The following is a 16,798-nucleotide window of genomic DNA, read 5'->3' as shown; positions in this document are numbered from 1 at the left end:
AACACAATATAATCTTACAGAAAACGGTTATTTAGAGTTGTTGAATTTTCCTAAAAAGCACAAAAAAATAAAAAGTATACATGGGGAATTTTAGATTTAGTTGATATCCCGTCAGTTGAGATGACAACTGAAACAGAGAACCGAAGTAGATGTAAAGATGCAATATATTTAGTTGCCAAAAAAGAAATGCTAAAAAAAAAGATTATTTCTCAAACTCTTTTTCAATCTATTTACATCTTTCTCCTTAAAAATCAAAACTAGTGATACATATTTGCTGAAACATTAATGTGTCTTTGCATTTGCACAAAACAATAAATATATTCTCCTTGTCCTACAATAGTTTAGCCTGTACAATTACATTGCTTTCAATTTCTAGTTGAATTACTAATTTGCTATATAAACAACTTGTAGTGGGAGGCACATCCCAAGTAAAATAGATTTTAATGAAAAGATACTGCAAAAGCCATAATATTATTACACAGACACATTTTACTGTGTTTTGCAAGGAAAATTTTTTATCTGAAATAAATTGATTTTCATTTCTGTATATTAAGCTTCCGAAAATGAATACCCTTTTTAGATTAAATTGACTCTGGGGAAGTAATTGGGAACTTGATCAAAAGGTCTGTAGGATTTGGTAAAAAAACACGGATTCTTTAACCATCTGAAATGCATCCCTTCCCATTGGCAAATTAACACAAAAAAGTTTTGTCAATTACTTATTTCACAAATAAATGTTGTTTTGTGTAAATATACCATTAACACTTGCATTGAAACTGCAGGATTCATGGGTGATCAATTTAGTTGAGCCATTTAGTAAGCCTACCCCTTTTAATAATTTCATTGCCAGAGATGCAATATTTTGCTTGTAAACAAGATAATTCTAGTTCAGCTCAAGCTGTATTTTAGATCAAGCTGCCTTGGGTCCTAATATTCTTAAAGAACAAAACTATTCTTTCAAATGTATCAAATAAAAATGTTCCATAAAACTAATCTATTGCATTTTTGCTTCATATTTTAAGATTGGCTACCCCAAATAAAATGTTCTAAGCAGGCTATTTGCGGAAATTGACAATATACAATTTTTGAGATCCTTGACTGTTATTTCAGTTCCATAATTCCAAGCATAACCTTCATCAGATGGTTGGAACGTAGTTTGTGCTCGTCACCTTGGCACTTGTGTTGAAGGATTTATATCAATGAATGATTAATAAATCCCTTTCAGATCTCTGCAGAAACCTTAAGATAAATATCTATCTTTACATTAATCGCATGTTTTATGGGATGTAAATTCTAAGGGATTTGGCCTCACTTTAGACTTTCTATATGTCAGAAATGCCTTTTCAAATCAGTTCCTTTGAACTGTCATAATATTTTTATATATAACCTTTATTCATAAATTATTAAAGGTATTTGGCCTCCTCTGCCTTGTGATTATCATCTACAAAGGTTGGTCGCTGTAGCTGAGCTGGTTCTAAAATAAGTTAAAACTGGAGATAAATGATTTCATTTGAATGTCAGCGGTTGTTTAAGATTTTACTGTTTTCATTTTTAAATCTAGAATTTTTATTACAGTGGGTTACTTTTAAAAGCTTTTAATGCCTCTACTGTGTACTGGTAATAAGGCAATATATTTAATGTTATACCTAATTTAATTTTAATGTTATTAAAAAAACAACGATTAGTCATTAGCATTAAAGAAAGCATAATTAGTATTTTATTGCCTACAACATTGTATAAAAGTGCCACCTTTGTCATTTTGTGTTATGGGAGAGCTACGCTTAATAATCATATAGTGGTCTGAAAAAGTATTTGCCCCTTCTACGTTTTGCTCATTTGTCACATTTAATTTTTTCAGATCATCCAACTAATTTGCGCCAACCTTGCATTCAAACATTTGCGATATCTCGTAATGATTCTTTTACTTTGCTATGGAGGAATTTAGGCCCACTCCTCTAGACAGAACTGTTTTAATTCCGCCCCATTAGAGCGTTTTTGAACATGGACTGCATTTTAAGGTCATACCACAGTATCTCACTTGGTCAGAACTATGACTAGGCCACTCCAAAATCTTTATTTTGTTTCTTTTGAGCCATTCCAAGGTGGACTTGCTTGTGTGCTTCGAATCGTTTTCCTGCTGCATATGGCGAGTGTCAGCCTGGGTTGCTTTGTGACCTCCTGGATGAATGGATGATGCACTCTTGATTTTGGTAGGCTGGTCATACCTGGGGAAGTTCATAATTGCTTCAGGTTTTCTCCCTTTGTAGATAATGGCTCTCACCGTGGTTCACTGGAGTCCCTGGAGTCCAAGAGCCTTAGAAATGCTTTTGTAACTCCAGACTGATAGATGTCAATTTTGGTGTTTTGTTTGTTTGTTTCTCATCTATTCTTGAATATCTTTTGATTGCAGCATTTTGAGACCTTTTAGACTAATTATTTTTGCAAGATTCTATTTATTCATGTTAAGATTCAATAAGGCTGGCAGTAATCATGCCTGGGTGTTTCTAGTGACATGGAAGCCAATTATAATAAAAATGTGGTAATCTGGTTGATTTAGAAACTAAGGGGGCAATTACTTTTTCACATAGGACTAGGTTTGATAGAATAGCTTTTTCCTTCTATAGATGAATGTATCTTTTATAAACTGCATTTCGTATTTACTTGGGTTATTTTGTCTAAAATTAAAACTAGTGTGACAGATATGCAAAACAAAAGAAATCGGGAAGGGGCGAGTACTTTTTCACAGCACTGCATAGGGGGTCTTTATTAAAGTTGGTTGCTTTCATCAACTCGGATCAACTCCACTTGTCTGTAGTTGAGTGCAAGTAGTGTGTTATATGTTTTTAGCGCAAATCTGAATTGGCTTTAGTGAATGTACTACTTGGACTTTTGTCAAGCTCATGTGAGTTCACTACTGCATGCTACCATTTTAAGCTAACTTGCAGTCACTTGAAGCTTAGTTAATGGGCCACATTGGTTGAACTGAACAGTTTGAATTGCTCTTCTAATATATATTATTAATACATGAAAGATTGCTTGTTTTTGGTGTTGAGAAAACAGAGCTATACAAGACGGAAGAAGCCTTAAAGGGATTGCGTATACATTTTTGAAAACTATCCTGCTTAGTGTAAACTATAGATAATGTTGAAACTCTGGTTCTTAATTTAATGAGAAACCTTTAAAATTGAATGAATGCCTAAGATTCCACGATTGACGTGCACAAAACACATACTTGTTCCTTCTTGAACGATGGACTCATTAGAAATAATGATTAAAGGCACGCTGTATTGAGGTTATAGCTCTTTCCTATGTTTGTGTGTCTATGTCTGTGTGCACATCAAGGGTAAACCTCAGTACAAAATGTTAGATAATAGATATTATTTCATATTAAACGATTTGTTGTGGTACTATAGTCCATGCATACTTTATTGTACATATATATTTAATGCTAACATCATTTTTTAAATATAGAAAAGATATAAAAAAAATATTAACTTGAGACCATTATTTTTATGGATATATTCTGTTACTTTAAACCAGGCTTCTGCCATCTGTGCTATTCTATAATAGTCAATGCAGAAAACATATTTTAACTTTCAGGTTTACATTAGGAAAGCATAAGATAAAAGTGATTTAATGGCCACCATCTGGTCAGCATACAAGGCATCTGTGCCATTTTCCCTGGTGGTTAAGGTACAATTTAGCAGCAAAAACCTCAGTAATAATATTTTAATTCCCGGTAAAGAAAGAAAATAGTTAAATAAGATCTCATGTTTTATGTATTGTGGAACACTTTTTTCCTAATTAAATAAAAAAGTAGAACAAACATGAAAGAAACACTTTTATAGAAATAAATCTTAAAAGAAAGGGATTACAAGCTCCGTGGATCAAGATCAGTGTTGCCTTTTGTTTATTTTTTTTATTGTGTAATTTTTTTCCAAATTTTGATATAATCAGTAAGCATCTAATCATCCATCATTGATATAACTGTGGGTACTAGCTAATATTAATTATTATTTTGGTCTACCTATATATATGATTTTTATTTATTTATTGCAGTACTCTGGATTTCAGACAGAAAGATCTGAATCGGACCATGACAGCCAGTGGGGTGGCAGCCCGCTTACTGACACTACTTCGCCACAACTTCTTGATCCAATAGACAGACCAGGCTCCCAGCAACATGACATGTCATGTGCATATCGACAATACCCAGACCGTAGTGCTCTTTGTTTTGGATTTGCCCTTGATCATTCCAGGCTAACGGATGACAGGCACCATCATAGCCAGTCTTGTGAAGGAGGAAGATGTGAGGCTGGCAGATATTTTCTAGGGAGCCCACAGGGTGGACGAGAGATGTGGTGGGGTACAAGATCGTCACTGCCTTTGCCAAAGTCATCTCCAGAAAGCAGAAATGGATATGAGAACAGTATGCCGCATATTGCCTCAGTCCACAGAGTCCATGGTAAGCATAACATACAAAATGATGAAGTATATATCTGTTTAATTATTTTGGTAACTATTTGCATTATCTAGTTCCACTATACTAAAATATGTTTGTAGAACCTATAACCTCAAGGCATGTCATATGTTTCCTTTAGTTTGAATGAAACAAGCAACATGTTTGCTTTTAATTTTTTTTTACAAAGTGGCAGTTCTACAATAACTTTAAGTGAGGACCCTCTGTAATAAAAAGTATTTAATTTTTTATATGGATTCACAGTTTTGCACCAGAACTGCCGCAGTGGAACCAAGGCCCTAAATGCTTGGTGCTTGTTGGGTGGAGTGGGGTGATCTTTAGGCTTAATTAAGTGACCTTTCCCATAATATCCCCCGAGGGAGCCTATTAAACCAGTGGGTTCTAAGGTAATGTGGAGTGCCACTTATGGTTTTTGTCAAACATAATCTATATTTATAAATGTTTTCTGCTCTTCTTTGAAAATGTCGAGATACGCTTCACAGCAAGCTTTAGGTTAAATAGAAAAAGAGGAAACACAGAAAAGGAAAGCAGTATATTGATGGAATATTTTCTAATTTGCCATTTCTAGGGAGAAGTCATTGGGATGAAGACAGCGTTGTTAGTTCTCCAGATCCTGGTTCAGCCAGTGAATCAGGGGAACGCTACCGTACAGAGCAATATCAAAATAGTCACCATGAGCCCAGCAAAATTGAAACACTTATACGTGCCACACAACAAATGATTAAAGAGGAGGAAAATAGGCTTCAACTACACAAGTCTAGTCCAGATCAACTCCCTACAGTTAATGGTGCTGGGAAAAGAAACTCCATTTGTTTTGCCAATTACCAACAGCCACAACTCACGGGTGTTGTGTGCCGTGGACCATCTGTTACCAATACTTCTCCTTGTGACCATGTCCAGCAAAAGGATGGAAAAATCCTGAGCCCACAAGACAATGATTATGAAAACAGCCCCACTAATTTGTCTAGAATGAGCAGCCCAAATTCAGACCGAATATCCAAAGCTGGTGTTACTATATCAAAAGACTATTTACATACAAATCTGTCCCCTCAGCAAACAGCGGACCATGCTGTATCACCAAACTACTACACTTCTCACAGGCAATATTTTGATAAGCATGCTTATACATTTACTGGCTATGCTCTTGAACATTTATATGATACTGAATCGCTTAGGAACTATTCTTTAAGCTGTAATGGATCACACTTTGATGTGACTTCTCATCTAAGGATGCAACAAGATCCTGCCCAAGTCCACAAGGGCACATCGGTTATAATAACTAATGGAAGTTGATGTTTTTTTTTTCTTAACAATGTATTGGAATTGAAAGAAACATTCTTAAGGACAGTGTTACCAGCATCTGATGAATCACAGTGCACTAGGGTGGATCTTGCTATTGACTTTTTTTTTTTGAAGTTTTTAGAACATTCGAAACAAACGTTTAAGGAGTCCACTGATTATCAGCAGAGCTCCAGAGAACCTTAAATGTCATGTCTATACTAGCCAATTGTGCAGTCTAGGGGAAGGCCTATATGTGTGTTTTTAAAATATTACATATTGTTGATAAATATAACTTGCATGAAGAGAAAGCATCCTTTTTTGCAAATACAAAGCCGACTATGCACACAAACCTTGCAGCAATGTGGAATGTACATGATTCTGTATACCCACTCGCATCACTAACCCCATATCTTTATATTCAGAAGCATATTTACAATCTATAACCTAAACATTATTTGATTTATTGGATATAGAAGATGAAGGAAAAAATAGGTGTTCACAATAGTGGTCTTTGTTAATGTAAGCCCAAATTAAAATGGAAGATAAACAACTGAAAATGTACTGAAAATCCTAATAATTTTACTTGACATATACTACATTATTTTTTCTAATAACTTTCAACTTTCTCAACGCAATGAAAATAGTCACTTTGTTTGAATATGATTAATGCTTATTTTGTTTACTCCACAGCTTTACAATATTGGTCTAAAATGTACTAATTAGAATGTTTTTGTTTTACTCATATACATGTCAATCATATTTCGTAATAGAAATTGGTCTTGGTTGGGACAACACTCTTCCTGTGATTTAGGAGATTGAACATTGAATTTTCGCTAGCATTAATTTAAAAGTGCATAAATGAATCAGTTTAAGAAGTCTTATTAGAAATAGGTGTTTAGACTAGATTTGTGCAAATGGACAATTTGTGTTTCCTGCCCTTTCGGTTCGGACAAAGTTTATTGTCACTCACATTCTTTCACACTCTCTCATGCTCTCTCACACTCTCTCATGCTCTCACTCTCTCTCACACTCTCACTCACTCTCTCTCACACTCTCATTCACTCTCTCTCACACTCTCATTCACTCTCCCTCACACTTTCAATGTCTCCCTATCTTCCATGTCCATGTCTACTTTTTCGCATATTTTGCTTGCCTCTTTTAGAGTAAGCTCCATTAACCAACCCACTTGGAGCACTTCTGTAAAAGGGTGGATTGTTCACGTACACCCTCTCACCCTATTAGAGGAATGGGGAAAGGCTGTCCCTGTGGGCTTGCCGTGACTCCGCTCTTTTGGGCAAAGTACTCAAAGAGGCTAGAAATTCACAGAGACAGAGAGGTGCAGAAACACTTCTCTTTCTAAGTGAATCCGTCTGCAATATTCTGGCCCCTTGGAGTACACCCACTAAAGCTTGGAGCCATGGTGCTCCTCACGGGGACAGCTTCTCCCCGTTCCTCCAATCAAGGGAAGGGGTGTGCACAAAGGCTGTGCCCTTTTCCTCTTTTTAACAAAAATGGCATATTTCGTAAAAATTTTTATGAATCTGAATGCACAAGTATAGTTTAGGCCAATGATAGCTTTCGTTGTTACAAAAGTTACATCCCTGATGATAAGTGATTTCCCAGGGCAATGTATGACAGGATCCACAGAAAACAACTTTGTTTATGTGTCTTCATAGTTGTACAGGGGACAATTAAAGAGTGTTGCTCATATACTCCACATCTTCAAACAAAATTTCTGTTTATGCAGCTCACATTATAATTTTGTGTGTGTACTCCTGTATAACATCATACTCTAAACATGTACCGGTTTTATATTAAACATTTTAAAACAAGAAAAAAATAATCAAAAATTTTCCAGGACCTGAATAGTCTGTGATTTACCTGGCCTTAAGGATAAAGTAATCTATACTGATATATACTGATTATCATACAGTCATTTATTAAATGCCATTCAATCCATTTAAATGAAAAGAAACAAACCCCCATAAAACTCATTAAGCTGAAATAATTGCACTAAAGTAACCAAAGCAATGGAGACACGTTCACAGCATACTGTACATAGGTCCTGCCATGTCTATAGTCATTTTCATAGTACAGTCTGGTAGTTAAAAGTAACCCGTTTATTTAGGCATGTTGTCTTATTTCAAACTTAAATGTATTTAATCGTGAAATTGCGAGTTAGCTTTTTTTTAAATCTTTTTTTTTGCAGTGAAGATAAGCATTTTGAATGGCCTGAAACACCTATGTATAAGTATACTGTTATCTCAAGTGTGTTTTTAATTTTACAGTTCAATTAGAGTCCAAGGCCCAAGGATTTTTTTCTAGAATCAAAAAAGATATGTAAGCATATTCTCTACTAGCATAAAACGACATAAAAAAATGAATTTTCCACCCAAACAATGCATAGCAATGCTTATTACACAGCAAAAACATCAACAATATACTGCATATTTAAGGTACTATATGTTGCGTTTAGGAAGATTATAACTGAAGCTATTAAAGCACATTGTATATACTTTGCAGTTTCCCTTATTTCCGTTTATTCAACCATTAAGGTTTTTGACACATGCTGTTTATTAGTTTTATTTGTCTTGTTTTCACTTAAAAAAAGAGAGACCCTCTTACACTCAATATACTTATCTGATCTATTAAATCTAATGTGAATAATATAGTTAGTCAGTATTAGCAGCATGGGTCAGAAGACAGACTGGAGCTATGTATGGATGCTTGATGCAGTATTTTGATGGACAAATACAAATAGCAGGTTTACATAATTAATGTTTAATGGATGAGCACTTGGAGGCCAAACCGCAGAAGTGCATTGCAGACTTTGCCAACATGCGGTGGTTAACACTTTCAATGCCATTAAAAACATGAAAACCAGTATGGAGAATTACATTAAAACCACTGCAATCAACATGCTAACAGTAATTTACACAACATAACCTGGTAGCAAATGCAACCCATCTAAATAGCTCAATTTATAAAAATCTCCCTGACCAAAGGGGTTGATTATTATAAAACCAAAGTCTGGCATTTATCAAACAGAATTATAGGCTTCAATGGGGAGTGACTGAGACATATGTGAAGGATTGTAAGGCAATACAGAAAGTTGTATACCTCAGTAAAGAGGTTAGCACACCTGGTACAATTTATTTGCCCTGGTTTGAAAAGGATCGGACTTCCCTAATTTACAAGGACTATTCAAGGAATGTGTATGTTAGCACTCATTAGCAAGAACATATATGAAATGAACTGGCAGTCTCTGTAATTCATTATGATAGGTACAATAACACAATAACACAGCTGACTGAAAATATTTTACCCAGATTTACCAAGAAAATGTGAAAGCAACACACAGCAGACTAAATCAAATAAAATACTGACTGAATTCCTAACACTTTCTAGAATTCTTTAATCATGATAAATTTTGCCTGATTTATACTTTTTCTAGGAATGCTTGTCATGGGACCCAAAAGCCGACGCTGCTGTCTTAAAAACAAAATGATTTTGTGTTGTATTTATGTGATTAAAACATTCAGAGGAAAGAATAAAAGGACAGGTCTGTTTTAGGTTTATTTTGCTTAACATGCCAGAGCACCTTTAATTGTATTCAAAACGAATGTAATTTTCTTTTCGGTTGGAAAAGTAAGCGAAAATTAAAACAGTATTTATGCTCTGCAATGAATAGAATGATTACAATGCGACATGGGTGTGAATTGTATTGTATACTAATTTACTGAATTATCCCCCAATAGGATGATGGAGAAATTAAAGATTGACTGCACTTTAAAATCAAAGATGTGTTTACATTGGGAATGACATGGTGTCTGATTGACAGTAACAAATGAGGTTGTGTTTCACAACTGCCTATGTTTTGTTAATACTAATAAGACACATTGAGATATTTATGAGATCAGACACTCAGCTGCAAATATCTAAACTGCCATGCCTTGCAATGTATATATCTAGTGACATTGTAGCATTTTATCTGTAACTTGAAGTTTTCCCTTTGGAATGTATTGTAGGACATACGACTCAACTATGTCAATATCTTGCAAATTGTTCCCATTTATAATTATTTATATTGTAAATAGCTTTCTGAGGTCAATTTTGAGTTAACTGTGCATAAAATGTATTTATTATGTGAAGATTTCACTTTGATTTTAAAATATAGTTACAAAACAATACACATTTTTGTCGGGATCTCTGTTTTCACTTTATTATTATTATTTTTTTAAAAATATCCTATAATAATAGGATATCATAATTTAATGTAATCAAAAGATATAGTTTTATATTTCAAGACATTTTGGGGGAGCCAGTGGGATGGCCTCTTGGGTAATTATGGAAAAGTCTACTATCAAAGCTCCAATCTGCCTCTTTCCTAAAATGTTTAAATTCTGTTTAAGTCACCAGAATCAGGAATCAGCACTCACTCCCCACAGGAACTCAGGTGCTTAGCTGTGCCGGGAAGGGCCAGCTCCCCAGTAAATCAAAATAGAAAAAGGCTCCAGGCACTCAAGGGTTCCATCAGACAGATTTATTGAAGGAAACGGACAACAACGTTTCGACCTTGATAAAGACCTCATTGTGAGGTCGAAACGTTGTTGTCCGTTGCCTTCAATAAATCTGTCTGATGGAACCCTTGAGTGCCTGGAGCCTTTTTCTATTTAAATTCTGTTTAAAACCTTATGATCACCCCAAGAAAAGTGGCATTTCCAAAAATAAAACATAAAAAAACTAAAATCTTGTGTTACCTCATAACAGTGAATCGTAGAGGTAGGCTCTATGCCTCTCCCGGGGGCTTTTCCTTAATTAACCTCCCATCTTGCTGCACCCAGGGTGGAAGAAGATGGCAGGTAGGTGGATTGCTGGAGTTCCAGCTCATAGTAACAACTTGCAATGAACTCTGGGGTTAAAATCCTTTTAAATTGCTTGTTATTAACACAACTCTGCTGCAGTTGTGGAGATGTAAGTTCAGCATTGTTTATGTAAGTTTAAATTCAGGTTAGTAGTAGTCAATTTGCAAGGTGGGCTTTAGCTGAACTTACTTGAGTTTGCAAAATAATACAACCTCACCTGCACTAGTATTTTTAGTGATTAGATCCTAATGAGATGTAGAAAGACATCAGATATATAGATATATCAAGATGAAAAAATTGAGGAAGGAGTAGAAAATATATCAGATTACTTTAAGATGAATGAGGTACCAAATTGAATAAAGGGACACAACACTTTTTGGCATCCAATAGAAAAAATGCCTTTCGTGTATTTAACTTAACCAGTAACCGATACATACAGAGAACATGTTTCACGTGCCCTGTCCAAAACACATTTACATTAAAAAAATTCATGGAATAGCTATAAAAGGTGCAGGGAAAACATCCATCGTCACAGAAATTCCTTCGTATGTCATTTAATCATAATATTTTAAGTAGCATATGTATAAAACACTCAGGAAAACTTCCGGTGGTCACCCAAAATGTTTAAATCAGACCAGCTCAGGGGCAATCCCACCCTTGCCAGCCTTTCCATGGTGACTAGTGCACACCTCTTGTCAGATAGCATAATCTAGCATGCTTTCAATTGACCCCTTCCAGCATCTGCCCAACTTAATGGCCTGCTAGTCTGCTAAACTGTCTGAGTTATCTTCAAAAAGTAAATGTGGCAGAGCCAAGGAGCTCTGCTTAGTGTTTCAAATAGCATCCCTCTGACGAGCCTTGGGGGACTCTCAGAGTTAAACTGCAAAAGCTGTCCTTTCAAAAAATGATATCACTTTTAATGATCAGATGAATAAAGAGAGGAAATGTTTTGTAAGTGGAGATGAAGAAAATCTTTTTGACCCATCATAGGATGGTTTGCTTTGTACAACTATATAGATTACTTTTTTTCACTAATTGTTTTAGAACAATTCCAATATTATTGGTACAAGAGAAAACAGTGATATCAAGGTGATGTGTTTTATACATAAATTCTGTTGTACACCCTTTGTTTCAGACACTGTGCAGAGTAGTCTTTTCTGTCACCTTTTCTTTTAGAAACTCAGTCTTCAAGGCATCTTCATTTGCATGCAATGGAATTACAAGTATTAAAACTTTCCATTCAGGGAAAAAGTGAAATATTTAAGAATTCAAGATGGACAAAATCATACTCCCTTCTTCAATTACCAACTAAAATTACTGTTCAAATTGGATGGTAGGATTTATTGTACATGAAAAAGAAACTTACTAAAGATTGAATACTAGACTGCAGGGATTGATGCTACAGCTGTCTGAGATCAGATACCTGCTCTTATTAATATGCAACTGCACGCAAAAAAGACAGCTTTTGAGACTCATTTTTTTTCTTCAGTCTTTGCAAATTTACAATTAATTCATGTTCTGAATTGTAACATGTATGCCAGTGCATTTGATGAAAAGAAAGGCAAATTAAAACCATTATTGTCAATTTTGAAATCGAATATTGTCTACAAAATTGTGAATTAATGTAAAATGTTATTACCATATTTGCTCGATTATAAGACGACCCTGATTATAAGACGACCCCCCAAAATCTAAATATTAATTTAGGAAAAAAACAAAAAGCCTGAATATAAGACTACCCTATAGGAAAAAAAGTTTTACTAGTAAATATTAATTCATGTAAACAATTTTTTCATATTTAATAAAAGCTATGATTGAGAAAAATATATATTTTTTTATTTCCTTTTATTTGCCAACCTGACCCCCCAGTTATGCACATCTGCCCCCAAGGTTGCCACTCTGCCCCCAGAAATGCCTTATACCCCCTATTTGCCACTCTGCCCCATCATGTGCCTTTTAACCCTCTATATGCCACTCTGCCTCCAGAAATGTCTTATACCCTCCTATATGCCACTCTGCCCCATGATATGCCTTTTAAAAGGCATTTCTGGAGGTATATATATATAACTGCTAACAACAATCACACTCCTATCAAGCCAAGGCAGCCAGTACATGCTGGAACCTGGGGATGATAGGAGTGTGAGTACAGCCTCCCTATGCCATGCTACCACCCCCCTTACACATCCATGCTATCACACACACACTCATTCACAAACATTTAAATACTCATTCATTCCATTAATCACACATACTTGCTCAAAAACCCTCTCCCACCCCCTTACCTGAACTGCAGATCTCTCACTCGAAGACTTCTGCAGGGGCCCGGCTGTGCGAGCAACTTCTCTGGCCCCGCCCCCAGAGGAAGGAGGGGGGAGGCAGAGTTATGTGACACGCTTCTAGCTTCCTGTTCTCCTGCTGCTAGTAGAAGAGACGCTGCTCGTGACCAAAGCACAGGTAAGCAATCTGGCCCCAGCGACACTTTTTTGAGGTCTAATTAGAAGACGACCTCGATTATAAGACTAGGGGTATTTTTCAGAGCATTTGCTCTGAAAAAAACCTTGTCTTATAATCAAGCAAATACGGTACTACTCTCCACTGAAACAGATTCTAAGAATGCTATACTACATTTACCCTATGTTTTATCATAGCATAATCAGGCCAGCCAGTTAAAGGAACAGGTCCATGTCATTAGAGTTTTGTTTTTGCACATATGTTCTGTAATTCTGCATATATGTTATTACTGTGTGTTGTCCAAACAGTTGGTGTTTCTTTCAAAGGGCATTCTTTTTTGTTTTATCCAGTTTGTGATCCATTTCTAGGCAAGTTGGCCCAAGCTAGATGTTGGTGGATAATTGTTAAAAGTTAAATAGCCCTTAGTAAATAAATGTGGTTTTAAATGCTTGTAGACTATATATGAAGTCCATGTAGATGAGATTCCACAATATATTGCAACAAAAATGGGGAAATATCGGCAATGGTTAAATAGTATTTTTACATAAAGTAGTTGATACAATAATATTTTCTTGATTTAATGATTCAAAATATGATCAGATTTTTTTCAAGAATGCTATTTGCATAATTGATCATTATTTTATTAGCTAGCACCACAGACCTGCACACATTTATAGATAAATTCCTGACAAATGTGAATTTTAAAGATATGTTTAACACAATCTAAATTGTCCTAAAATATTAAACCACAAATACCATATTTGTCAAGGCACAAGAAGAACAGCACAAGATCAGCAGAGCATATCCATAAAATAATTCATGCTTATTCTGAATGTTCTTATTGTATGGCATCTTGATAAGTAAAGCTCCAGATTGTCTTCCAGGAAAACATTCAATTGAAAAGACCTCCATTGTCATTCTGGAATCTGTTCAAGTGGGTGAAGAACATGCAACCTGACAGAACTCACTCATTTATCCAACAGTACCTCTGACCTGTGACATTCAGTAAAGATTTCTACCCAACAAAAGATATTGGCAACCAGTTAGTACTATACTTTATACTGCTACATTGAATCACAGTAGGATGTTGAAAATGTCAAATTCTTGGCTTTTCGGTAAACAATCTGTTCTGTTATTAACAGAATGTTCTTAAAACTAGATCACATTTCCAGGTTATACTGGAAGTCTAGTTTAATAGCATTTTTGTAATACTAGTTACATTTAGACATAAACACTGTTTTTGATATGAATTATGTATTTGTTAATGAACTCCATGGCCCTTACTTTAATTTACAGAGGCCTTTCCATCCACCAATTTTGTCCATTGTCTACTAAGTGCCTATTGCCTCCTACCTGTGTCCATTTTTTTCAAAACATATTAACTTTTGCTCATTTCCCTGACATCTACTTACAAAGTTGACTTTCCTATCTAATCCTTGTACTTCAAATGAATTGTTTTGATACGTTAAAAATTACATCTGAGTGAATAAGGGTTTTTTAACACTACCTGATTAATTAGATTGATTAAATTAATTTCCTTGTATTAATTACACCCAATTGTAGTTAAGAGTGAAAACTTGCTAAAACAATGTTATCTTGGTAACTCAAGTGTGATTTTTTAAAACACATATAAAATTTGAACTAAAAACTCAATTAATTATATGAATTTGTAAATTGTGTCACATGAGTGCCAATTATAATGAGCACTGTTTTTAATTGGTAACATGTTATAATATGTATTGCAGGTGTGAGCTCAAACTAGGTCTGCCTTGGCTCAACTCTAAAAGCAAACTGACTCATACTGACTTGTATATCCAAAACAACATTTCATCTCAACACATTCACTAGTAGATATATTTGGTACCCATTATCTAACTACCCATTTTAATAGTTATTTTATTTTAATTGCTTTCCAATTCTTCAAAGAGTAACAAAATATCAACTTCCAGTACTATTTGCTGAGATGAAAACATAATATGGCATAATATGGGATAAAGAAAAGTGAAAACCAGTGTTCAGAAAAGTGAAAGTAAATGTGATAAAAAACAAAGAGATACTTTCCTCTTATCTGTCGTGTGTACAGCTGCAACCCTATGTAACACTCTCCACAGAATGTTGAAACAATAACTCACACAAAAAGACTTCCGTCTAGGGGCGCTTGTAACCACCGACCTCAATGACTCTGAAAAACAAAAGATAACAGATACCAAATGGTGTAATATGGTCAAGCCAGTACAGGAAATGAAAACATCCAATGGTTATACTCACAATGTGTATGAGTATTTCAAGCCTTCTCGAGTGATATATAACCCGATTTGAACCCGAGCGACGGATATAGAAGAGAAGAAAAACATCTATCATGGGATGATATCTTTCAACACTTGTACATGTATGATAATCGGTTGCACTCACATTTGGATGGATGTGTCAGGCGCTTCTGGTTTGTTTTCTGGAGTTTGCAATGAATCCTGGGTATCCTGGGTTGACCTTTGCCTCCTGGATGGAGTATCCAGTAGGAAGTTGAAGATTTGTGCAGGTGTATGGCTTTCTAGGGTACTCTTTAAGTTTATTAGTGACTATATTTACCCTCAACATTCATTCTTACAGCAACATAAAAGGCATACACATTCAAATTCCTGGATTGCTGCTAGAAAAAATAAAGACCAATAAGTACACAAAACAAAGCACAAATTCAGCAAAAACACTCAAAAAGGTATACATATTGGCAGGGGCGTACCTAGAGTATTTGGCACCTGGGGCGGATGCTATATGTGGCACCATACCCCCACCACAGACACACTTTAAAACTGCATAGCTTCTACTGTTATATACGGGCGCAGACACTGAAGGTGGTATAGCATTACTGTTATCATTATATACTGAGGCAGACATTGACGGTGGTACAGCATAACACTTATCACTATATACTGAGGCAGAAATTGACGGTGGTACAGCATAACACCTATCACTATATACTGAGGCAGACATTGACGGTTGTACAGCATAACACCTATCACTATATACTGAGGCACACATTGACGGTGGTACAGCGTAATCCCTATCACTATACATTGAGCCAGACATTGACAATAGTGCAGCATAACTCCTATCACTATATACTAAGCCAAACATTGATGTGGTGTAGGCCTACCACTTCATTGTCTGGCTTAGGGATGCACCGAATCGAATTCTGGACTGAAACCGAAAATGCAGCATTTACCTGGCCGAAACCGAATATGACCCCCCCCCACACAAAATCTAACACTTTTATTTAAAGTAAGTAACACACCAAAATAAGACAAAACAATTAAATAACTATATATATATATATATATATATATATATATACATATATATATATATATATATATATATACATATATATATATATATACATATATATACCGTATTGGCTCGAATATAGGCCGCACTTTTTTCCCCCACTTTAAGTTTTTAAAGTGGGGGTGCGGCCTATATACGGGGTCTAGCGCCCGACGCCCGGGACATGCAGTCCCGGGCGCCAGGCAGGCAGCGGGGTTAGGATACAGATCCCCCGCAGCGGTGCAGGGGACCTGCATCCTAATCCCCGATACGCTCAGACAGCCTGCCCTGCCAGCACTTCCCACGAGGGGGGGGGTGCCGGCACGGGAGGTTGTCTAAGTGCATCGTGCGGACCGTCCGCACGATACGTTTTACCTCTGCCCCCCCCCCCGACTTACCG

General features: G+C 35.8%; 1 protein-coding gene across 1 annotated transcript in view; it reads left to right on the top strand.

The window, feature by feature from the left end:
• Positions 1–5,773, top strand: part of LOC149273466 (single-minded homolog 1-like) — a 34,721-nt gene extending 28,948 nt beyond the window's left edge. The window contains exons 10-11 of the mRNA XM_089506278.1: positions 4,060–4,465; positions 5,049–5,773. Of these exons, the coding sequence (XP_089362404.1) occupies positions 4,060–4,465; positions 5,049–5,773 (1,131 nt within the window). The remainder of the gene's footprint in view (positions 1–4,059; positions 4,466–5,048) is intronic.
• Positions 5,774–16,798: the final 11,025 nt, after the last annotated feature.

The sequence above is a fragment of the Sceloporus occidentalis genome, unplaced genomic scaffold (assembly GCF_023333645.1).
Source record: "Sceloporus occidentalis isolate IW3139 unplaced genomic scaffold, rSceOcc1.0.p SCAF_374, whole genome shotgun sequence".
In the NCBI taxonomy this organism is placed as follows: Eukaryota; Metazoa; Chordata; class Lepidosauria; order Squamata; family Phrynosomatidae; genus Sceloporus; species Sceloporus occidentalis.
Note: the sequence above shows the minus strand (reverse complement) of the source record. Positions and strands in the feature narration are given on the sequence as shown.